The sequence below is a fragment of the Rhopilema esculentum genome, chromosome 12 (genome assembly GCF_057945365.1).
Source record: "Rhopilema esculentum isolate cy_ngs chromosome 12, ASM5794536v1, whole genome shotgun sequence".
NCBI lineage: Eukaryota > Metazoa > Cnidaria > Scyphozoa > Rhizostomeae > Rhizostomatidae > Rhopilema > Rhopilema esculentum.
Window position 1 is genome coordinate 7,852,663 of NC_142826.1, and position 26,303 is coordinate 7,878,965.

Genomic DNA, 26,303 nt, shown 5'->3' on the forward strand with positions numbered 1-26,303 from the left:
TGCTGAATGAGTTAAGTTTCTTACAGCTCGGGTTTGTTTTATACTTTCAGCAAACCCATAACTGGTTTTGAATTCAACATGCTTCAATTGCAAGATATCATTGAAATTTTAGACCACTTGGACCGCATTCCATTGCTTGACACTGATATCCGTCACCAAAATGGTTTTCAACTGCCATTTGAACGCCAAGACATCAGGTAAACATAGCAGGGAACTAGCCTTGAAACGGTTTATTGTTTACATGGAGCCACTTTGTAAGGTAGAGTACATGTGGAAGTCAGAAGCAATTTTCCAACTTATAGCATCAAAGACAAAATCTCTTCCGAACGTTGCAATTTTTGATATGTTATCAGTGTAAACAATGGAAAATCACAAAGTCTGTTGACTTAATTTGCACCTTATACACATATCAATGTCCCGTTTTATGTACCTTATTATACATCTGTCAAGTTTCCTTTAACCTTGCAAAAACTTATAGCAAAAAACCTATTTTCAATAGTCCGTGCTTTTTCAAGGTGCTTAAAGGAACTACAAAGGAACTTATTTACTGCAATATGATCAAAAGAGATGTTAAGGAGCTAGGCCTCGAGCCAAGTTCCTTATAAAAAGTAAACGTGTGCCATCGATGTTTTCCGACTTACATCTTAAATTGCTGAGAGCTAGGCACTGTTCTCGGTCTTCCCAACTCAAGCCAAAAATAGAATTCAATTCATGGTCCTTAGGATCGACATTTGCGATTCAGTTTAGCTTTTGTCACTCCAAATATCACAAGGCAAGCGCTTACCTATACACATTTGTAGTGCCTACGTTAAAACATTCTTCAGCCATTATGATTTTGAGAATTATTTTAAGAATTATTAAGGAAAGCTATATGATTGCAGATGGTCAAGTTATCCAAGGTAAATTGAAGCAGCTCAAAATCACAGGCCAACTTGTCTAATGTGTTGTACATATAATATTGCTCAATTATATCTCTGTAATAGACAACAATCAGCTTGAAAATAAAACTGATATTAGTAATACTTTCCAATAAAATATTGTCCCTCTGAATCCGTCGTATTTAACGACTGCTGTAACACACTACTTTTGCTTGCCCTTTGGCGTAGACATAGATTATTGCCATACCAAATCATTTGCTCCATTTCATTAAAATTTTCGCTTGATCGACTAATCATCTTAATTAGGCGATTGATAAAGCTAATCATATTTTTTTGTATTTGTATATGTTTCTATCTAGCATCCGAAGGTAGTTTTAAGACACTGAGAAACTATGCTTATCGAGCAGTGCCCTGGTCCTTCCTCTCGATGTGACCACATCTCGTGATTCCTACGCCTGGAATTACAGAGAGCTGGCGACTCTCCTCACTCTCGGTGAAAGTTTGGTCATGTCAGGGACTCGAACCATGGACTCTTTGGTCTGTAGTCAGCGCATCTAACAACTGAGCCATCCTCGCACCAAATCTAACCATCTTGATATGTTAACGAAATGTAGTAAATGAAAAAATGATAGCTGACGGAAAAAGTACAGGAATCTCTGAAAGATTTCAGAGGCAAAAGTTTCAGAAGCAACTACCTATCCCAAACACATCAAGGGTTTAATGCTTCCTTGTTGTTTGGCTCTGATAAAACAGCAAATTAACCAAGAAATTTTTAATTTCTTAATTGAGTACTTTGGCAAACACATCGATCCAAAAACTTTTTACAATAGCATAGATCTATTCAGAATGAGCAATAATTTTAAATTATGAAAACAAATTCATTTTTAAAATCTGCAAACTTTATTTTCAAAGACAAACAGGCTAGATAACTAGAACCATGAAGCATTTTGTGACACAGCTTTACGTTCACTTAGTGGAACTAGCATAAATAGAATCCCTTTCCAATTTTTGAGATGGTGATGACATCATACTTGTTAGCCAATACATGAGAAGAGACCCATCAGTTCTTTTATACATGTTTACATTATCTTTGGAAAAAAGGTCTGAGCTGGCTAAATAAGTACATTGATGAAATTCTTGCTCCTCCTGGCGGTCGTATTCCAGTGTCAACGACATTTATCAGTCGTTAGTATGTTTTTATTGAAGCAACAACCAAGAGACCAAAGACATTTCTCACAAGACACCTTGGCCTACAAGTTATTCTTAAATGCACCGAAGGCATTTCAGATCAGCTGCTTCATTTTAAGTCATGTGTGAATTCCCGCGAATAACGTGAACCACATTTGGGTCATTTAGCATTTTATTTCCATATGGGCCTTTAATCCACTTCCACTTAACCTCAAATTCCCTGTTTTCTGCGCCATCGTCATGACCATTTCTACCTTAAATGCAAAAACTGTTTTGTGGTGAACTATGATCTGTTAATCCTTGCCGTCTACCTACTGTTTGTGATAAATCACTCCCAACTGCTTCGTGCAAACTGCATTTTTTTCTCGTTTGAACTAAATTTACTAGTAACATCAAATTTAAAAATTTCCAAAAAGTATTTGTCACTTAGCCTTTTCTTAATATACAGCGAGCCTAAATTGCAGCTCAAAATGTATCAAAAGATACAAGGACTGAGAAAGGAAGTAAACACAAACAAGAGAGCATGAATATTTGAGTACGTATTCCACAGTGGAATATCAGATAGTGAAACTTTGACTGCGTTCTCGAGATCATGCAGGCGGCCTTGTGTATACACTTTGACACACAAAGAGCCAGCATAATTCCATTAAAACTAGATTTCGACTTACATAAGCGCTTTAGGGAAAGCTTTGTCGATTTGAGCAGCAATCAAAGACCGAAAGACGTTGAACAATAGGCTTTAATTCTTCATTAGAGCTTTTTAGGCCACTTTAGTCTAGACGAGAGTTTCCTACACTTTTCCCCTTTTTTTTCATTACGTCAAATGTTTATCTAAACTCTTGAAAGCATGGAGCATCTCGAGGAGTATCTTGCAAATAAAGGAAATTTTAAGTCTGAGTATTTGAGCAAGAGACAAAAACTTTGAAAATTATAGAAATGCAAAAATGCTCATGGATTTTTACCTCATTTGTGATATTGCTCCAAGAATCTTCGATAAAGAATTCAGCTTCTAAATGAAAAAATAGGATAATTTATGGCAGAAAAATTTTGAAAAATTAAAAAATAAACTTATAATTTTATCAACATTGAACAGCCGAGCCTTACGTCTTAAAAATCTATCCATGTAAAGTAACACACTATTTTGGTAAGACAGAAATAGCAGTGGATACATTTATTATCAAAAGAAAACTTAAGTTCTTCAAAGAATTAAAAAGATATCGCAACACAAAGGTTTTGGAGTACATTTTAACACTTTGGTATATATATATATATATCTTGATACAGGAATAAATCTTCGTGTTGATAGTTTGACATTGTCAATGAGTACACGGGACCTTATGATCTTCATTAGAGATATATCATTCATTAGAGCTATCTGGTAAAAGAAACATTCTTTGAAAAATTTCTGTGCCTAATATTTAAGAGTCTCAAAAGGTTTAACTCTCTAAATCTGTCCTTCCCTTGCTAAAAAGTCGGATGGTGTAAGATAATGGAAAATTGATCAAAATATCACACTTAGAAGACAATTTAGTCTAAAAATATTGCAAGGATGGCTGTCATTTTTTCTATACGTGTTCAAAAAAAAATTAATGTCACCATTGAAGGAAATTTTTAATCAAACATTTGCTAACAATGAGAAATTTTGATTTTTCTAATAGACATTTCGATGGCAACTTTCTCAAGGGTGGTCTACTGGGCAAAATTTGCATCAAAATTATTAGTTGTTGATACAGAGTGCTTATTTTGTTAATTAAAATTTTTGATATTTTCATTCATGAAACTGCCTATTCAAATTGCATTCCTTCACAAGAACGCACAAGGCTCTGTTTATTAATTTCCGTTATCGGTCACTCCCTTCGCTTTCATCCCGTTTTCATTAGTTGAAATAAAAACCTCAGGCTTTACTATCAACAGCTTGCAGAGTCGTTTTACTAATTCACATATTGCCATGACAAGCTAAGTTGCGGAGCAAACTTTAGAAGATTTTCTTTAGCCAAATCCATAAATCGTCTTAAATTTGTCGCGACAATATTCCCCAGCAATTCATGTTGAAGTATAACGGTTGACAAGTAATCCAATTTCTTTCAGCTTCAAATTTATATCTTTCCGAATTGAATCAGTATTAACACAACTTGGTTTGTGAATAAATTTTCTAGTCCTTCAATTCCTCTCTTTTGACTATTAATATTTGCAAAATGTTATTAATTCTTTTTCTTTGTGTTTTCAAAGGATGACAAATCGAATTGAAAGCAACTCTTCTCAGATTGGGCTTGCTAGCTTGATCTTTGTTCAGACGGAAAGCTTTTAATTTGCTCTTTCTTAACCCCCCGACTCGCGTAGACTTTGTGAATAAGACCATATTGTTGAGTCAGTGCTAAAGAAGGCCGAGAAACCGGCCTCATCTATTCTGACTTTATATTGTTTTCCAAAATGTCTGCTTATGTTTTCGTTTTTTCGTGCCGCAGCACTCTAACATTTTGCCTGCTAAACAGAACCATTAGTCGCGGAAACTTTTTGCCTAAGCGCATGAACTGTGTTTTTTAAAACATTTGCTTTCCTTCAAACGCCTCTTTCCCGCTCAATGCCTCAGTATGATTCATAATCTGCACTTCCTAGAATAAATGTATCTTTATTCGTTGTAAAATCCTAACCGTCTTTTACATTGTGCATTTTGAATGCGATTATCATGTCTTGATAATACTTCACTATTACCGAGTGAGTCTTCGGCAAATAGCTTATCGTCATAATATACACACTGCTCATCTGTTTGAAATAGTGATGAAATTGTCTGTTGCAATAGGCCTAATTTCCGCTGTTTTTCTCGTAAAAGAAATGTCGAAAGAATTCACTCAGGTCCTTGTTACTGAATACGAACATCTAGTAGAGATCCGCTTCAGATTAAACGGAATTATACGGTGGTGTTGACCAAAAAGGCCTGAGGCATTGCATTGATATAGAATTCAATTATCAATTTTGATTTGCATATGATCCTTTTGACCTTAGCTTAATGCAGACACCTGCAGGCCTTTGGCAGTGTTTTTAACAGAATCGACTGCCTAAAGCCATTCCAAACACGCAAACAAATGACCAGAGATTGACTAAATAGCGACCAAATTTTCTCAGTAGTCACCAATTCATTCTTGTTTGAAATTCTATACAAATGGCTGACCGAACCCAGCATTGCCGGTGTCATATGCGTTTCGGTAACCTTATGCATTTCGGTCCGGGTACTCAAACGCATGGCAATTTTGGTTATGCAAAATCGTACCCAAGCACTTAAACAATAGGGTACCAAAACGAATGGTGGAATTTAGCATGCAAAACGGTCCCGGTACACAAACGCATGACAATTTTGCTTATACAAAAATGTACCAAAGCTTTTAAAAAACAGGGAACCGAAACGAATGGTGGAATTTAGCATGCGAACCGGTCTGGGAACACAAATGCTCTGGCTCATACTGTTCAGAATGTAAAGAACAATGGAACTATTTCTAACAAGAGGCTACTAACAAGAAGCGGTGCTATGATTTCCCTTGTTAAGTTTATGCAAAAAAGTACAACCTTAATGGCGACTCCAAAGTTTTCTTGATTGAAAAGTGTGAAATTTTAAACTCAAAAAGCATTGTGTTCAATTTGTTATTTATAAAGTGTCATAATATCGCACTAAGATGAAATCACATGATTTGAAACACATTGCGTTCCACAATGTTACATATTTGCATAGGGTACCAAAACGCATATTACACCGGCTTATGTTGCCGCTAACCTGAGCTACGAACTAGTGCCAGATACTTCTAGCTCTTTGTATCCAAAGTGAAATGGAAAATGTTCCAGTTCGTAAAGTTGAACCTCAAATTTCATACACAATAGTAAAAGCAGAGTAAAACTTAAGAAAATTTCTTTATTTTCCGTTTGTTTCAACGTATTGTTGATTTATCGCCATTCTTATACAATTTGTGTACGCAGACTATCTTGTTAAAGGCTAGAAGTTATTGGCCCAGAATCAGCTCAATCAAACAGGGCAGATTTTACAGGCAATGGATCACAGTTTCTGTTTCTTGAGACCAAAACATTGGCTCCACCAGCCGAACTCCAATTAAAAAGACTGACCGTCAAAAGACTGATCGTCAGAAGACTTTCTACCCTAAAGACATCTATGAGCTATCGTGTATTTCGATATATCATGGTAGATGCCCAGGTGAAGAATACCTTACAAATTTGTCAATGATAAGGTCTAAGAAGTAAGGAAAAACCTCTCTCATCCAAATGCAAAAGCATTCAATATTGGTCTTTTTCTTTTAAGTCGCTCATCTAGTTATCTTGCTAAAAATCGATTTAAAATCCTAGAGATCTTTTTTGTTCTAACAAGCAAATCTGTGCTTAGATCATGTGAACCTCCCAAATCTTTATTAATGAGAATGAGGAATATTAGTCATGAGTAGATCTTTGCGAATCTTTTGTTAGGATGTTATTTAAATCAAGACTCGTGCTGTTGGCGATTAATGAAGCTTTAAATTGTGGAGATGGCTTGCGAATCATCTGACTAAGTCAAATAGATTTGTAGAGATCATGTTTAGCAGTAAACTGCTACGCCTTATTCAGATGAATGCTCTTTTTCGACAGATGTACATTATTTCAAAATGACAAGAAAAAGCGCAACCGTTTTAAAATTGGACACTTGGTTTTTACTGTAATCTCCAAGTTTGAATACTATACAATTCCTACAAAATATTTTTTCTAAAATAAAGCGATAAAGTACAGCAAAACGATGATGTTTATAGCAATTACTTGATCAAAGTCAAGGTAATTTCGAAAGAATGAATCCAAAATCGACTCATTCAGCGCTAGAAACATTTGAATTACTGTAGCAAATTGGGGAACTTGCACTCACAATTTCAATACGTATTTTAAGAGATGCTAACGAAAGTCTTTATACATTATATTGTAACTCTATGCAAAACTCTTGCCCTAAAATTTTTTCCTGCTGTCAAAACCTGGTTGAAGAAATCTCAAGACAACTGACAGTTATTAGCAAGATATTACATTTTTGGCAGCAAAGTGTTTTGCTATAAAAAGATTTCTCTTAGCACTCAATCACAAGCAACTGATATCACCTGAGCTATTTCCTTTTTATTTAGAAATCAAAATCTTTCCTTGAATGAAATGTTCTAACCAAAATTTACATAGATTTTCAACTGTATGGGCAATGTAAAGGAAGACTAATTTTGCATGGATAAATAAGAAAGTAAATTATACAAGGGATTGCATTTGTACATATCTTGTGCCTGCTGTTAGCTGGCGTTTTATAAGATGTATCAAAATTCAGCTTCATTAGAAATGTAAATCACAGATAATTTAGAGTGGGTTTCAAGATAAATATTCATGGAAAGTGGACAATGTCAATAACAGAAAGCTTATCTATCAAGAGGAATATTTTGAACATTGTAAGCAGTTTCGATACCACATCTTATCGATGGTATCAAGATGCAATGTTGATATCAGATATCTCAAGGAGTCTAACAAGATGCATTAAGCAAAATTGATACCAAACATCTTATCAATGGTATCAAGATGCAATGTCGATATCAGACATCTCAAAGAGTGTAACAAGATGCATTAAGCAAAATTGATACCAAACATCTTATCGATGGTATCAAGATGCAATGTTGATATCAGACATCTCAAGGAGTGTAACAAGATGCATTAAGCAAAATTGATACCAAACATCTTATCGATGGTATCAAGATGCAATGTTGATATCAGACATCTCAAGGAGTGTAACAAGATGCATTAAGCAACATTGATACCAAACATCTTATCGATGGTATCAAGATGCAATGTTGATATCAGACATCTCAAGGAGTGTAACAAGATGCATTAAGCAACATTGATACCAAACATCTTATCAATGGTATCAAGATGCAATGTCGATATCAGACATCTCAAGGAGTGTAACAAGATGTCTTTTTGACTATCGCTGGCAATGTCGGTATCAAACATCTTAGCGAAGGTATCAAAATGCGAAATTTGACTGTAGTTTATGCAATGTCAGTAAAATGCATTTTTAAGATGGTATCAAGAGGCATTTTTACAAAGATTATAGATTTTATCGGATGGTTCTTATTGACAATTTCAATATTAACGCTAAATGTGGTTTTCAAGGAACATGCACAATTCATTTATGGATGTTACGACAAAATAAAGTATCTTTGCCTTTATCCATAGCAAGCAAGTCTACCTTTATAAGCTGTGGTATTCGCTATTCATTGTGATGACGGTTTCAATTCATACAGGAGGACAGCTAACTGGCTTTATCTATGATAGGCAAACCCAAGGAGCCGAGATGCAAGAAACCTTTCATGCCGATGTGATGCAAAGCAAAAAGTTAGATAGACAAATTTAACTTTGCCGAATTGGTTTATATTTGCTTGATAAGTTTCGTGACCGGAATCGTAGCCTGTCTCTCATTATTTAGTGAACAAATTCAACCTATTGACCAAGGTCCATCTGGTGCCTTTAGGCAAACTTTAGAAGAAAATAATTCAGCCCGTCATCAGAGTGGTCGGTCCAAGAAAGATGTTCCACAGACATCCGTTTGGAAGCTATGCAATTGAAGCTGTCATATGGGTCAGTGTTAGCGAAAGCAAAAGTTTAAAATAGGCGTCTCAGAAAAGCTACAGATGAGACCTATCAGCTCAATACCTGATGATAATTTTAGCGCGAAGAAAGGTATATAGTAGAAGCTTTCTTAAAGTTTCAGCATGTTTGATGGAAATGACTGGTACCAGTGGAGACAAGGCAAAAGAGCAGACATATGGATCTATAAAAGAGAAAAAACCTTTAGTTTGATACATAGCTAATAAAAGCATACATAGGGTAACTGTGGAAAAATTTAGGACTTTGAGAAAATTATGATAATTCTAGCCTTTACCAGTTAGAATCTTTTTATAATCCAATAAAAAGTTAACTGTATGCCTTTCTTCTTATGCTATTTCATATTAATAAATTAAAATTGAAGATCTTAGCCAAAAATAATTTGTTTCTTTTGACATCAACAATCTTAACAAAAAAGTCATTTGTTTCTTTATGATATTCAATTAAACTGATTATGTTGATAGCAATGTTCAGTTGACGCCGTGTTGAGCTCTTACACTCGTGATTAATGACACGCTACTCTTCTTTGTACTGCTTGAAATAATCTCGTGCATGACTGGTGAGGGATACTGAATGCTTTTGGACCAAATCTATTACATAAAGGTTTGATTAAATTCTTTGCTACATGTTACTTGTTTTCAATCAAAGATAATACCGCTACCTTGATGTACTAAGTTAATCCATTATTATCGAACAAAGGCCAAGCTTTTGTCGAAGAAACACGAGTTGGTGGGTCCATGAGTCGCCGTCATACATGAACAGCGGCCGCCGCGTGACGTTCACATGAACACACAGTGGAACTGCGAAATTCTCTTCGTGACTTGAAAATTTTCTTTTGTTGGCTAAAGTGGACTTTGCATACTCTCATGATAATGAAGTTCCTCCAAAGTACCAGTCTTGGAGATTGAATTTTGATTAAATCGGTTCGAAGTAAGACCCAAGCCACTTGCATACAGTTTTGTTGTGTTTGTTGCTGCAAAAACTGATTCACAATTTATCTCATGCAAATGAAATTGCCTTTGTTCCTTCTCATTTCAATGTAAAAACTCAATTTATATGTGTCAGCATGTTTTTTATCTAGTTGCTGATATTTAGAGATACTTCAATAAAATGATAAACGGGTTAGACTCATGGCGCAAACTACAAACTGTTGTTTCATTATTCCGTTAGGTTTAGGGCAGATTTTAGGACAGTAAGTAACAACAGTGCGTAGTAAGTGGTTAATCACGTGCCTTTTTGTATTTGTTGTTGTCGTTGTTGCCGAAAGGCTCCTTGCTAGACACCTGCGAGGCAAGTTACAAAGGTCATCTTGGGCACCTGTGAGCACAGATTGCGCCCATCTCAGCGTAACTGGCGTATAATAACACTACACAGTAGCATATTCATAAGGATCGTTATTTGACCCGACACTGATCAACGCTTCCTTAAATAATTAGATGAGGTGTGCAGAGGGTTAATTTAGACGAGTACAAGTGTATATGAATATTCTAACCAAGTCATCTGTCAGCGAGGTACCTTTATGGGGCTCAATATTCATCAAACAGCTAACTTTTGATGACAAACAAGGATCCGACTGCTTAATCAAAATTTTAGCTCAGTATTTATTAAAGCAAAACAGTCACAGATAGCAACCTCTGGAGGCGTGCTTATGCATGAGACTGGCAGCTGATTCTTTCGTTACGTCATCTCTAAGGTTTGCAATTCAAAATCGATGTTCCTGTTTATCCCACTTTAATTGAGAAAAAATATGAACCAATTTTGAATCAAACGCATATAAAGAAAGATCAATTAATATACAGAAGAACTGAAAAGAAAACATGAAAATTGCTTTGTTAAATTTACCAGATACTTTTTCAATGCTCGAAACACATAAGCTATTTGAAGCCCAAAAAATCAGCTTTGCTTCAAGACACCTTTTTTCCCTACCCAATTTCAAACCATAATGTCTCTTTTTTTCGTTAATTATCTTGAAGCCCATTTTCATAGAAAGACTATCCAAAATTTTTCTTCGCATTTGTTTAGTTTACTTTTTGTTATTTTTTGCATTTTTTGAAACAAGCTAGGAGCTTTGGAATTAATTGTATTATTATTTAAATTACTACTTCTATTTAATAATTGGCGATATTAGGTTTTACCTAACAAGAAATTCCGATTCAACAAAATGCAGAGAGTCTTAATTACTAATATCAATTCTATGTTACGTTACAAATTGTAGCTTAGATCTTTTCAGAAGATACTTTTCACCTCAGCAAAAAAATAGACCAAAAGTTTCTAATTAAAGAGTGATTGGTTTGATACTTATCTTGGAGATCAATTTACACAAACCACAGTTGGATTATTTTGCGTTTTTGATATAATCGTTTCCTTTGTTCTGAATTGCTATCTATCTGTTTCAAGTTTTTGTTCTTAATCGCTTCATCCATGCCAAATAATCTATCTAATTTCTACCGTAAATCGCAGCATTTGTAATTTCGAGGAGTTCTTTACTGGCTTTGTCTTGAAACAAAAATATTTTCTTATATTTATTTTGTAGTTGAGATGGCATAAAAACAAAAGAATCGCAAAAGAACAAAGAAGAACTTTTTCATGCTGCAATTTGATTGTTGCATTTACCCAATCTATTGATAGCAAGCAATGGGTCGTACTTATTATACTATCTACCTGCTATACCTCACTGCTTGAAGAGAGGACATTGAATGGAGAAAAACATGTTTAGGAAAGCTTTTTGAATCCCTGAATGTACTTATTATAGAGAAACATTGCAAGATAATTCCTGCTCTGTGAGTTGAAGCATATATGTATGTATCATGTTTAGTTCATAACAAGATATAATACCTCAAAGAAAAATTATAGAACCTCAATTGGAAAAAGAAATATCTCTTCAAGTTTGTTTCATATAGACCACAGGATGCCGCTTGCTGCACCTTTATTCAAGTAGAAGTATTGGTAGAAATGCTTATTTCAAGCAAATTTCATTCCCAAATGTACAACTGTCCAGAACCAGTTGTTAGTGCTACTCATTCACCTCGCAGATTTCAAATTCATATTCATTGCTAAAAATCATTCCTTAACTGTGCAATATGAGGAACAAAGTTGCCATTTGCAGTAAAGCAGGTCAATTCATGCGATGAAACATAAATCATATTATCCTTGACATACACATTTCACATGCAGAGACATTTTATGTGCATTTGAAATTTCAGTATTTTAACCAAACGATATTGAGTCTCTTAGGAAAAAGTATTTTTCTTTATCCGTAAATGTTTTGAACAGCGGTGTTCGCAATCATTGCGAACGGGTGAATAACATAACATCTTTATAACAAAGCCATAGATGGTTTGAAACATTTTCAACTTTTGCGTCCCCTTTCCAGCTCCTCGGAAACAATTATCCATATTTGTATTCATAAAGTATAATCCCCTATAGTTATGCTATTATTTGGATAAAGTCTTAAGAATGACTTTTTACTATCTTTTTGTTATTCGCTCTTTTCATATACACTCTAAAAGTAAATTAGAAAGGCAAGACATTATAAGTTAATGCTATTAATGTTAATAATTTCTATTTTAATTCAAAGAAAAGACATAGAAGTGCAAAAAGCATACTAGTTTTTCACTAAGTATCGTAAATGCAAATAAATTCTAAGTATAAGTATAGGTAAGTAACATGGCACGATAGAATTGACACCTTACCAGGCTAAACAATGGCATGAACTTTGATATAAAATTATATGCTGATGTGGGAGCCAATGCAAGGAAAAAGTAAAGAGGAAGGCAAGTAATTGCATACGTAGACCAATTGAAATGAGACACCTGATTGCAGTGGAAGAATAGAAAATGTGATGGATGAACGTGAAGGATGGATGTTAATGATGTTAGAGCTTGCTCAAAACAAGCCAAATAATTTATCGTTGGACAAAATTTGGGGATGTAATCTATTTGTACAGTAATCTAGTAATGCCACTTGCAGGGGCATAGCTAGAGGGGGTGTAGGGGGCTGTAACACCTCCCAATATTTCATGAATTCGTTGGTAAATCTTCAGTTTGTCTACAAAACCCTTAGTTTGACGGTAAAGTCATTTATGAGTAGCTGAAACAGCATCTAAAGTCTTTTCCATCTATTTCTCAGTCGGTAAATTTTCTATTGATGACCCTCCGCTCTCCCCCTACTCTGGAAGATGAAGCGATGCCACTGGCCACTTGTGTTAGTGGAACGTACCTAACGATAGATTAAATGTGTATTGCGTGTGCCTTTACCACACATGTTATAATCCGTATTATTATTCAGTTGCAAAAGTACTAATTTTCAACAACGGCCAACGCACTCTATATAGTGGCTGCATAATTGTACAAAGGGGAAGGAACAATTGAAAAAGTTTACTGTTATTGACAGTGACAAGGAGTACCCATCAAACTGCAGGTTTATCATATGCAACCTTAGGAATAAATTGTCCGATTCATCTGTACATGGGAAACAGTTGTCGTTTGCCGACATTCATATTTTCCACCACTTGAAAAGAGAAACCTAGTTCGCTTTTAAACAGTAAAACCCAATATCAAATGGACAACATAATGATAATGTGTTAGATATGTTGGGGGTCATGGTTTTGCCACAAATGCTTCTTTTGGATGCTCAACCTCAGAAAACACCATAGGAAAATATCCTCATCAAGATTTTGCAAGCTGCAAGTAACCTGCATGTCGATCAATATTTTAGCAAAGAATGGAAATCTATCTAATTGCAAACTTAATTTTGTGCATGAAATGGAGATCACGTGCAAGACATTAATAAGCAGCCGGCACATAAAGCACTATATAATGGGCAAATTCATAATAACATTTCTGAACATTGAATATGATGCTGGTTTATACCTAAATATATAATTTGAATTGAATGTCCAAGGAGTTTTGCTGTGAATATCTTCTGTGGATTTGTGCTATTATTGATAGGTTTGAATCTATGGCGCAAAACTGAAATTAGGCAAAGTTATAATTTTACAGATAATATACTTTGAACTACATTTTTGGGGAGAGAATGCAGCATGCGTTAAAATCTCATATTCAACCAAAATTGCTCAGTTTCATCTACATCTATAAGTAAACAGAGAAAGTTGACCATTAAATGTTTTATGTGTTATAGCTACGTGCTTGCCAATGGACACTAATATCTTTTCCCACACAAATTCCTCGGCAAATGTAGTATTCTGCTTTTAGCACCTGGAATATATCATCTTGAATCTGACGATACGCACTTTTTACTCAACCACTGTTGAGTTGACATTTCGTCCCCGCAAGCTAGCAATCTGTCTAATTTTCGACCATCCAGCAAATAGGAAGAATCACAAATATGACGTCCCACCCTGTCGATCCCGTTGGTGTGTCTTTCCTTTTTTCGACAGACATTTAAGATATTTGCGTTTTGATGTTAAGATCGATTTTTGGTCAATAATTTTAGGGAAAGGCCTATAGCAAGGGAGTTGAGGGGCCAAGAAGAGGGAACTTGGATCAAACTTGTTGAATTTGGTTTTATTAGAGGAAGGGTTATAAGAGTCTAGAAGGCAGGAAGAGGGTAATGTATTCAAAAGTCTACTTGCAATTGAGCCATATGTACCGACTACGGAGAGTATTGGGGGCTTGTTATATCTCAGAGAGAACTCAGCCAAACGTGACAGCATTTATTACTAAAAGATTGTTAGGGAAATTGAAAAAAACAATTTTTGTCATTAAGAAGCCGCAAATTAAAAAAGTGGCAACGTCAACAATTTATAGAAGCTTCATTTTATAGAATAATATTGCCTCGAATCTTGAAGCAAAAATAAGAAATAGAAAATCGGTGATTTTGATGGGATCCCCAATTACTGCAATCAAAGATTCTTTTGCGACACACTCTCATCAACTGCATATCAAAAACTCTAGACACGTCAATGTATACCACTGTTACCAAAGTATGTACCAATGATCTAGCTTTCTTGTTGTTGCTGTTGAACCTCCTACGGATAAAGTACGCTAGGCTCCTTTCAACGTTTAAGGCCGATTTCCAATTGACATTTTTTGTGCGCGCGGGCGTAGCGCCCTATCTGAGCATGCGTAGCTAAGTGCTGCTGTCAAGTGACCGAGCGCACAAAAAAGTTGAGACCCTATCAACTTTCTGGCGCTCACAGCGGACGCAAAATCGAGACCACTTGATTTTAGATACGCATGCTCAGATTTGGGCGCTACGCCCGCGCGCACAAAAAATGTCAAATGGAAATCGGCCTTAAGACAAGTGCTGCCACCATAGTTACAACTGCTGACTAAACAGATTATATATACAGAGATAAGAATATGGCAATGATAATTCTTGGTCAATATTGATGTTTTCCAGTCATTGCTTTGAGATATGCCACAGTTGGAGTGGAGATAATCATGACAACTGAATTCAAGAAATCATTACAGCCACAAGAAACACGTACTCACTCCGGTTTTGTTTTGAATTCTGCGAGATAGTTAACAAATTACTATCATGATTCACCTGGGACTATCATGCAATGTGTTGCTTTATTGAATTCAAGAAATAAGGTTGACTGCATGTATCAGTTTAATCAAGTTAAATAGTGATTATCTAAAACATGTGAATGCTAAATCTGTTTTAAAAGTTTTCGCACAAAAGCTTATACTTGGTGTATCAGAAGGAGAAGGGCATAGAATCAGTTAAGCAAGCAGTAGCAAAATAGCAGATCTGACCATCGATTAAACAGGGCGAATCGTTTATTATTTTGTGTTTTTTCTACAATAAGCTAAAGATTTCATTAATTCATAACTTGGAATTACAAGGCAAAAGACAGGATGCCGAATGCCACACCTTAAAAGCCCTTGTTTCTTTTGATCCGTCTAAGGAAAACAGTCGGATTTCAGATTGAAACTGAGGTGGTGCAGAATCTCAGACAAATCATCGAAAAGTTCAGATTTAAGCTCAGCAGCCAAAACAAGCCTTCTTTTTTGTTTGTTTGTGTTTTTGTGTTCGAAAGCCCCAGGCTAAAGCCAAAGGATATATTTTCCTAGGCAATCAGAAATACTATTTCCTAAAGTTTGTTTTACAAAGCGTCTAGAAAATTACAGCTGCTACTACTGATATTCTAAACATCTATGTATATCAAAGAAATCAAATTAGAATTGTAATTTGGCAAGAAAAATTTGCATTTGAATATCGGGAGGATTCAAAGTTAAATGCCGTAGCCTTTTAAAATGCAATGCATCGGGTGTCTTTACAAAAGACAATTTACCGCAGAAAGATGACCCGAAAATAGTAAATTTTAGGGCCATTTATTTGTTTCTATATAAATTATTTACTAGTCTATTTTCTATTAAAATTTTCGATTCATCCTTTTTCTTTTAAAAGGCTGAAACAATTTGCTCTACCTTCAGAACATGTCCCTGTTCTTTAAACGCCACATTTCGCTAAGTATTCTAGATGAAATGGCCGCCAACAAAAGTTCCTCTGAAGCTCCCAAATCTTCACTTTAGTTTCTTGTCAGGTTGTCGAATTATTCAAGATATACCAATTAAGGACCCTAGATGGATCTACAGCACAGTTTTCCAAGGCAAATGAAATAAGGTTTAAGTCCATAAGAAGCAGATTATCTGAGCGAAATCCAGCTCCGTTGATCGCCTTAAAAATTACTACTGACATAAAGAAACATTTACGGGCCCTGAACGCCATAAAGATATAAGTTAGTTTCAACGAGCAGGTATCAGTAAGCTACAGAATTGTTTGTAATAAGGACGATATTAGAGCAATAACAGAAGAAGATTCGGGTTATGATGATAAAAATAAGTGGTAAGTTTCAACTTTATTACGGGTAGAAACAAGAAGTTTTGTAAGTAGACAGTCTCACTAATATGAAAATTCTAGGCAAAAATATGAAACTACTAGGCAAAAATATGAAAATACTAGGCAATAGACTGAATAAGGACTGGCGTTGAAAAAAGCTCGATACAATAGCAATGATTGATCATGGAACAAGTTATGCAATTTACGTAGAACTTGAATGTCTTGGGTAAGACTCACCCTGTTTTTATATTTTTTTACATTGATTCAAGTACATAAACATATCTTAAGAATATAAACAAGAAAAGTTTCATAAATTTCAGAAAAAGCAAGAAGATGCCTCAGCCCTATCGAACAAACCAAGTTAATATCATAATCGTGTAAACTAAAATAGATTATTATGCACTATATTAGCTCTATATTAGCACAATATTATGCACTATATTAGCTCTATATTAGCACAATATTATGCACTATATTAGCTCTGACAAGCTAAAAAAGTTTAACAGCTATACAGCTAATAGCTATGGCAGATATTTTCACTGTCAAAGCTGACAATGTGTCTAATTTCAAACACTTTTAAGATTTGCTTCATGTGTGTTAGTGAAATTCAATGTGACTGATTTGTTTTAAGCATCAAAAGCAAATCACCTGTAAAGTACCAAAAGCCATTTTTAAACGTAGCATAGTCCAAAGACAATGCAGGAAGATACAACCCAGTATATGAATTAATGTTCAAGAATTTAAGGAGCTTAGGATGCCTAAAATAAATTTTAATTAATAATATCTAAATAACGTTATTCTTTTAAGCTTAAGTCGAAAGATTCATGCAAGGAATTCTATACGAAAAGCAGGTTTATTAATTAAATAGGAAAAGTTGTTGTCATCTGATATATGTATTACTTATTTACAGCCATCACTGTTATCTGGATTCCAATTTTAATCAAAATTACAATAGTAGATTTCATGTCATTAATATTGAAGTAACCTATAAACTTAACTTTAATTTTTTAGCATTCAGTAGCATGCATGAAAGCACTATTCCAAAAAAACAAATGATCGTTATTTTCAACATTTTCATGCATAATAATTTTTTTGCAAAAATAAAACACCTGCCCACCACAAAGGCCCACCACAAGGAACATCAGCAATTGGCTCTTTGCTTGAGATAACAAACTAACCTAGAACTCTCAATTATAAAACACCCAAACTTCAAGAAATAGATTTCAAAGCATAATTTACTGCAATCCTTATAATACTGGTAATACTAAAAGTTTAGCCTTTAGTTTCATTAGAAAAAAATTGATGCCATCAGCAGGCAATATTATTCAGTACTGCCAATTTGCATTATTTATATGTTCTTAAACCTTTGAATGCTAGATAAAACTAAGTAAAATAGATAATGTTACGTCAAACAAACACAAACAAATATATCAAGCAGTATATTGCATGGAGGGCACTTAAAATTTTGTATAACCATATAATAATATACAATGTGGGATCTACAATCAGGGCCTCTGAAAGAGGGGCAAGGGGGAGCATTTTCCCAGGGCGTCGAAGTATAGGGGGCCATATGAAATAATGGATTCCTTTTTTAATTTAATTAGCTAAATGTAATAGAATTCTGCTTCAACTAGTAAAATGTTCTAAACAATTGCAAGAAATTTAATGAATTGATAATTATTTCAATTCCATGTTACCTTTTCAGCATTTCTGAAATAATTAAACTGAATGTTTTTGGCTGAAAATTTCTCTAAACGTGACAACACATGTCGTTTTTTTAATCTTGATAGAAACTATTAATAGCAGGTAGCACCTGTCATACAGCAAAGACATTTACCCATTTAAACAATAAAATAAATCTACAACTGCATTCCAAATATGTTCTTTTTATCTTTTTGGTATAGAAGCAAATTATATGCTTAAAAATGAATTGATTTGTCTTTTTTTGCAATTTTAGAGATTCTAATTTATCTAATATTTGCTTTAATGGATTTCAAGGTATTCTCGAGATCCATAACATAGATCTGGCCGTGATTCTTTCGTTCATATTTTTTAGCGGTGCTGCTCTCCAAGCTTCAAAACTTTCAGAGCATAGAAACATTCAATACGATTGATGTTATGTCAACTTTGTCGTAAGCTTTCTGTAAGAATTGCAAGGCAGTCAAATGTTTTCAAAAGGCTATAAAGTAGAATTACAGAAGACTGAGATTGCTGGGAAGTTTGATTATCTGAATTTTTATAATTTTAATTGCTTTATCGATGAAACTCGTCAAAAATTATTCTCGCTATCATTCATTTATAATCATTCATACTGCTTCAGGCCCTCTTTCAGAGCTAGAGCCTAAAGTTAACAACCCTATTTGCAGTTATGAAATCACCATGAATTGTACTTAGACATCATCCATCAGCAGTAAGGGCATTACAAAAGCTGTTATGATTTAGTGTTAATACATTCACTTTATTTTCACTGCTTTCTGACAGCAAATATATATTTAAATCATTTTTTCAAGAAGTGATGAGATGGCAACTGCAACTAATTCAGCATTTATAGCTCTTAAATTAGGCAGAGAAGGGATATATTTCAGTTTCCTATTTTGTGAAAGCTTTCCTCTTCCATTATCTTTATATTTCAGAAATCCATTATAGGAATCCATTATATTTCATGACAGTTATGTCATATTTCTGATAACGAAAAAGCGGTTTTGTATTCTTAACCGAGCTGGTTTTGTGGGAAGGCATACAGCTGTTTCTGCAATCCAGCATTTAATCATCTGTCTATTAAATGGGGCACCCATGTTCTCATTATCCGGACTCGGAATAAGGAAATGTACGCAGAACTGTTTTTGTAAATACCGAAGCTAATATTAATATAAGGTGTCCCATAATTCAAAGTAAGTACCGCAATAGACCTTTAAAACAGCAGTTCAACGGTTTTTTTTGCTGTAAAGTTCACATAGGCAGTTTGTTTTACGCTCTTTGACAACTGAATTCATCTGATATGTGTGAATTCATAAGACTTGTATGTGTGAATATAGCAAGCTGTTTCAAAGAATATTTGATGTAAGCATTTTAGTATATGCACATTCAGATAATTGCGTGAAGCTCATTGAAAATGAAATTGCACGCATTTCTACAGACAAAATCAACAAATATCATCATTAAAAATTAGATTTCATAACTCTGTATTTGCTTTCTACCTATCTGAGAAGACTTAAAATGTCACATTATGCTTTGTTGACATTTTGTGGAGTCTTGAAAGTCTTCAAATCAGCACATAAACAAACCTCATTTGCTGTTATTCGGAATGTATAATTTGAAGGATTACTTTTAATTAATTGAATACAAAAATTTAATTTTACAATAACTTTGCCTTCAGACGAGCATAGGTCAATTAAGAGTTTAAATAGGATGTTTTTTGCCAAATGTTTAATATTAGAAAAATCTCTTATTTTCAGATTTTTGTTTTCAAGGTCGGATAAAATATTTTTGCGTAAATCGACCATCATTCCATTCTGTACAATCATCGCTTCTAAAAAAAGCAAATGGGCTTCTCTTCGCTATATGTTCACGCGTTCATAAATGCGTAAATCGTTAATTATTCAGGACCACTGGCACTAAGCCCTAGCCTTATCCATCCGCCAAAGCTTTCGTTTTGGGTGATTAGGGCATCTTTACTGCATAAGCTTCTTAGGTCTCTACATCCCATTGAGAACTAGTTAGTCCATGCCATTCTTATTGTGAACGGATCTTAAATATTACAGCGATTCTCGCGTGAATATACCGCATTTTTCGTCCACGATCTGCTTGTTTTTCAGGTTTCTCAGTCTAGATAGAATTTCTTTCCTTTAGCCACCTGAATTCAAATCCAATCAGAGGTCACAGCATAGTCTGAAATATTTTACAATGATTTTAATCGACGTTTGAAAAGACCCAGCAAGGTCATGAAGTTTTTGCAAGCACCGTTTCGAAAACGAATTTTGAACGATGATTATATGAAAACGATAAGCTTGCTCTAACCTATGTTAGAGACTTAGGTTCTCCTCTTAGAGTAATGACTTAAAAAAACCAATCAATCAATGCACCTACCTTTTGAAACACTCGACAAGAAATGCATGGAGTTCAAACGACGCAAAGACAACTTTCGTCGTTTATGCAGCGTAAATTCTTGTGCCAAGACAAAGTCCATCAACTAAAGAAAACAATAAAATTGCAGTTACAAGCAATTTTTTATTTTCCTACATAAAATTTTTGTTAAAAATTCATGTAGGAATCATGTAAGACGTTCTGTTTTAATTTGTAGATCATATATTAAATGTATCTTCTGACTACTTGGAAATTAATGAATTTTCATAAAAATCATTAATTTCCTTTAGTTATATCACTATAAAGAATTAATTTTCAACTGTCTTGCCTTGTATTGAACAATTATGCACTTCACAATGTTTTAAGCTCCATGAAATTGATATCAAATTCTAATTGTGTCATCAACATAAAATCGAATATTAAATCTCTGTGTCGAAAAAGTCCAAAATATTTGACAAAATATCCTTAAATTTTATTGCATTCTTTAGACACTTTTATCACTATAATTAAATGGAGAAAAAGATGTCAATAGAAATGGCGTAGATTTACGGATAATTTCGATTTTTGCGATGTTTTAACGAGCTACCTCAAGACCTTTCATGACAAATCCAACAACTATTGGCATGCTTCGTTTGCTTCTTAGTTTGCATGTCTTTGAAATATCAACCACATAATCCATCATCCTTAATTATCTTTTTCTCTTAACAACTTATTAAACCGATTAATCTCGATATTCAAGAGGACAAGGCGCCTGGGATACACTGTTTTTTGTTGCCTTTAGAAGAAGCTATCATTAATGCTATATAAAAACGCTTCGGATTTCGTTTAGGAATATGCGCGATTAAGTCATGCATTGTAATTTTCCTTTTCCTTTCGATTTAAAGTGTTTACTGGCACGTGCCTTAATTAGATTAATGCCTCTGATTGACAATTTCGTTGTCAAAGAAAATGCATTTCAGGGTAAGGCAATAAAAAGGTATCATATTAATTGATTTGAATCTATGAAAAATGAAATGAAATGAACACATATAATCAATTATAGATGATTACTAATTATATCGCAATTATGCACTTTTAAAGAGAAGAGGGTCTTATTCTTGAGACCGATGCAAGATTAATCTTGTGAAAGGACATTAAGAGCTGCTGATCTTCCACATTTGTTTGGCTATTATGCATCAGCATTTCACAAGTTTTTATATAGCCTTTTGAGAGTATTAATGCTGGGAAAGATTAGAAAACTAGCTATTCTGTCCAAAATCAATCACAAAATATAACTTTTAAAGTACTTTGTATATCTCAAATACACTGCTGGGTAATTGCTGCTTGAGTTCGAAATCCCCCCACGCAACTCTCTCAAGGAGCGCGAAACCTGTAGACGGAGCAATACGGGTGCTTGTTAACGCTTAGCTATCAATGCACTTTGAATGGGCCCGAACTAGTTATCTCACACGTAGGAGGCGAGGGCACTGATTACTTCGCCATACCTATTACTGAAACAAGTAATCTTCTAGCCAGCTTTCTGCCAGAATGGCTGATTGGCTAGGGCTACAGACTACATATCCACGGGTCTATAGTGTGAGTTCCTGTCAAAACCAAAGAATTCAATTAGAGTGGGGAAAGGCACCAGCTCTATGCAATTTCAGGCATGCTCATTACGAGATGCCACACTTCGAGAGATCAGGACACTGCTAGATAAGCAATGGTCGTCTTAAAATTTGAATGCTCGGTAGCAATAAATAAAAAAAATACAAACAAAGACAATAACAGCAAAAGACAACAAAGCAGAGCTTTTTCTATTGAAAACTGCAATCAACAAGAGTCCATTGCACTCTTCATACATGAAAAAAATTACATTGACGTTGATGAGTTTATGGTTGGTTGTTCCCAATGTAATGGCTGTTCACAACAACTAAGAAACTATATTCAGTTTTCTTCATTTATGCAAAGAGAAACCTGCAGCAGAACTTCACATTTTGACTTCAATACTAACAGAAAGTCACAAGTGTTGGATTAAAGGTAGACAGATCTGCTCAAAAATGACATTTTTCGAATAAGATTTGACATTTTTGTGGTAGAGATGGAAACACCAGGTCAAAGCTTGAAAATTCAAATAGTTTTTATTCAAATAGTATGATTGAGAATATGAGTAGGTCCATGAAACTTTCGTGAGAATATTTGAATTTGATGAGCGCTGAGATGTTTTTAAAGGTCAAAAACAAATCGCTTCCTGGTAAGAGATTTCAGGTTGAAGCAAAGATAGTAGTATAAGCAGGAGCTAGCCTTGCTTGCAACTTGAAATGTTGTTCCCACTGCGCCCGTGTAAGGGAGAAGGACAGCTGCAATTTGTCATTTGTTGTCTTGCAATCTGTTCACATGCATGCAATATACATTCCTTCTTCTATAAGAAACCTTGATAAAAAACTTGCAGTCGGGTTCATTGCAACCAATTTGCCTTGCTGAATTGCTTGCGTTCATGCGTTCAAGAACAAAATAACTATCAAGATCTACAGCGATCATTTTAAAGGAGCACACAGTATTCAATAAGCAGAGTTTTTCTAGTCGAACCTTTATCATAACAATCTTCACGAATTTTGTCTGTCAATTTTGGAAAGCAGAATTGAGAATAGAACATCGAATGGAAAAAAGAAAACAGCTTATAGCTTTCTAATTGATATCGGATTCAAAATAGAGATTCTTAATTCTCTGAAAGATTTGCTGCTCTGATAAAGTTGACTACATAACTTTAATACAAGCTCATTAAAATCAAGCTGCAGTTTTTGTGGAAAATTTGAGATTTATGGAATATTCATTATGAGAAATTTTAAGATAATATTGAATCAGTCGAATTGCACGTTATCATAATTGCTTGAGGTCATTAAGTTGATAATTACTCTTATTTTATCTAACAGTCGTATTATTTGGCTAGTTGGACAATTTTGAATAAATTTTTCAATTATTGGCAAAGAACTTAGAAGTAGCATAAATTTAGACATTTTTTGACACATTTTTGTTCAAATTTATGGGCTTGAGATTCTTTGATAATTTGTTCATCTTTTTTAAAGAAAGGTTTAGGTATATTAATTTATTATTCTTGAAACTACATAGTAAGTTTTGAATGCAGTTAATTATGCCTCTCTCTTCTTTGTCAATTGACTTGAATCCAAAATTAATTGACTCGGTCACAACAGAACAGCACCAAATGACTTGGTAAAAGCGTGCTTTAGGGGAAGTTTGATTACACAAAGCTGTTTTTTGCAAGGTGCGGTTTTTTAGAATTATTAATAACACAGAAATTCTCATCAACATATTATTGGCGTGATATAGCTTGATAGGAAAAACCACGAATGACACTCAGATTGATGGTAGAACATCTTTAAAGCCAAGAGACTCCAGATCTTTGTGTTTGATCACACCAGCTTTAGAGAACTGATGCCTAATCCTGTTGGAATCCATTCGAGGTCTCCTAAATCTCATTTCAGCCATTCCACCAAAACACAATGCAAAACATGTCGTTTGTAATTGAATAAAGAGCGTAATTGACTTAACAAGGAAGGTTCAAAGGAGAGAGGAACTCTGTAAGACATATTTAATGTGATTGAAGTTGGGTTGACATTTTGGAAGCACTTTCTTTGGTCATACATTTCTTTGGTGTCAAGGCATGTATGAATGCTGTGAACGATGGCTGTTGATAGATAGTGTCTGCTTAATCAAGTTTACGATTTCGATTCAATAAATAGTTGCCTATAAGATACATTTTGTATAAAATGTTCTTGTAAAAGATACTCTCATTACAATGTAGAGGGTTAATGCAAACCGAACCAGAAAACGAATAGAAACGTTATATCGATCCTTAACCGGTGGATTAGCATCATCCAGTTAGTCGACATGCCCTCACGTCACAACTTGCCTTAATTTGATGAAAAAGCCAACAATCCTATACTGTATATTTGTTTGATTGCTTTCAGTTCCTTAGCAACATTTAGAGTGTTTTATCGTGGTGTTTGAAGCGCTAAGCAGCACCGAAAATATTTTCTCATTCTTGCAAGGTTTTGATATTCTCTTTTTGATCGAGAAATTTGCTTTGAAAGAAACATCAAGTTAAAAAATCATTTTCAGTATGCAAAATGATAATAATGGCGAATAAAACCTCAATTAGGAAAGATGTTTATTCAAGTTCATTGGCTATTTCACTGTAGGAGGTGATCAGCAATTAGTTCCATCGTTTGAGAAGAATCCAATTAAAACAGGAAATAAGTTACCGCTTAAGGTTACAATGGCATGCTTTTATGACCAAGCAAGAAAGAAAACTAAAGATAACTTTTAGGGGAATTTCGGGAGATAGAAAGTTGCAATAGAGAATATATTTCATATGCTCTGCTATTTTGGCAAAGATTTTTATCACCGCCTAGGAAAGGTGCGCTAGACAGATTTTCAACTTGTCACTACGCGTTTCACTTGATATTTACCAATTCATTCAAGAATTTTTGCAGAATTACCATTTTGCCTCAACAAGGGAAGATAGAAAGAGGATTGGGCTGCAGGGATCCAGCCGGACCGTTAAGAACGAATTGAGAGAAACATTCGATTTATGATCACGTTTAATACAAACGTCGCTAAGTATTCGTGGGAAAATGGTCGAAAACCTGAAATGAATAATTTCGTTGATAGTTAATAAGAGTCTTAAGACGTGGGGAAGGCTGGTAAGCTGCGAATTGGGCAAGTGCTTGTCAATCATTTATGAAGATAGCCTGTGTTGTTTCTCGGCAAATCGTTGCAGCAGTGATTGCTTCTCACCCAAGGTCTTGTAGGCCTGGAATTAAGAACAGCTCCATACCGAATGTTCTTTTCGCAAAAAGGCATGCTTTTATGACAAGGAATATCTCCTTTTTAACTGCAGGTGTCCGCTGGGTCGATCCTTTAGGGAACCCTAGCAGAAAGCAATTTAAACTGACCGCAACTGGATCAATAGCTTGTTTTGCAAAATTCGGCTGACATTGCAATACATAAGCTGACTGAACATGGGAATTTGCCTAGAAAACTGACAGATCCCTGAAAATGACACTTTCCTCTAAGGTCCCGATAAAGTCCACTCATTAAGCGACTGTCATATTTAACCAAGCTTTTCTCTATGATTCTTCTACGTTATTTAAAATGTATCTAAAAATTCCCTATTTATATAATTCTGTTTAGAAAGTTATCTATAAGCCATGATACAAAGTAGATTTCCATGAGCTGTAAAGATTGAAAGGCAAAACCCAAATAGTTATAAGCAAGCTTCAAAGGAATTTAATGGGACTGATATTTCAAGGAGGGCAAATAGTTCGAATTTTATGAAGAAATTTTTTTACACCCGAGGAAGAAAGTTGATCATTAGTTCCAAATTATACAGATTTGTCTGCGTATACGAACACGGGCTATAGACAAGGCATATTAACTCGAACTATTTAACATACATGTTAACTTATGTTTTCTCAACAGATCCTGTACGACCAAGCTCTAAACCTGAAAATTCCGATCTAGACCTTTTTTAGCAAATCTGTTGTTGTCACGTGATCGACCTCATTACTAGTATAATTTGGGCGTTTCAATGGTGATAGCTTGATGAATTTTCGTTATGTGATAATAAAACGTACATAAATTGCAATATCTCAAAGAGATCTTTCAATTGGCATAAACATATCCACTGTTTTC

General features: G+C 34.7%; 1 protein-coding gene across 2 annotated transcripts in view; it reads right to left on the reverse strand.

Moving 5' to 3' along the window:
- LOC148958738 (uncharacterized) overlaps positions 1-26,303 on the reverse strand; it is a 76,588-nt gene that overhangs the window by 43,903 nt on the left and 6,382 nt on the right. For both annotated transcript variants that reach the window (XR_016144483.1, XM_089111920.1), the window contains exons 2-3: positions 20,616-20,718; positions 3,029-3,075 (exon numbers count right to left, since the gene is read on the reverse strand). Coding sequence is in view for 1 of the 2 variants with exons in the window: in XM_089111920.1 (XP_088968046.1) it covers positions 3,029-3,075; positions 20,616-20,718 (150 nt within the window). In the remaining variant the exon portion in view is untranslated. The remainder of the gene's footprint in view (positions 1-3,028; positions 3,076-20,615; positions 20,719-26,303) is intronic.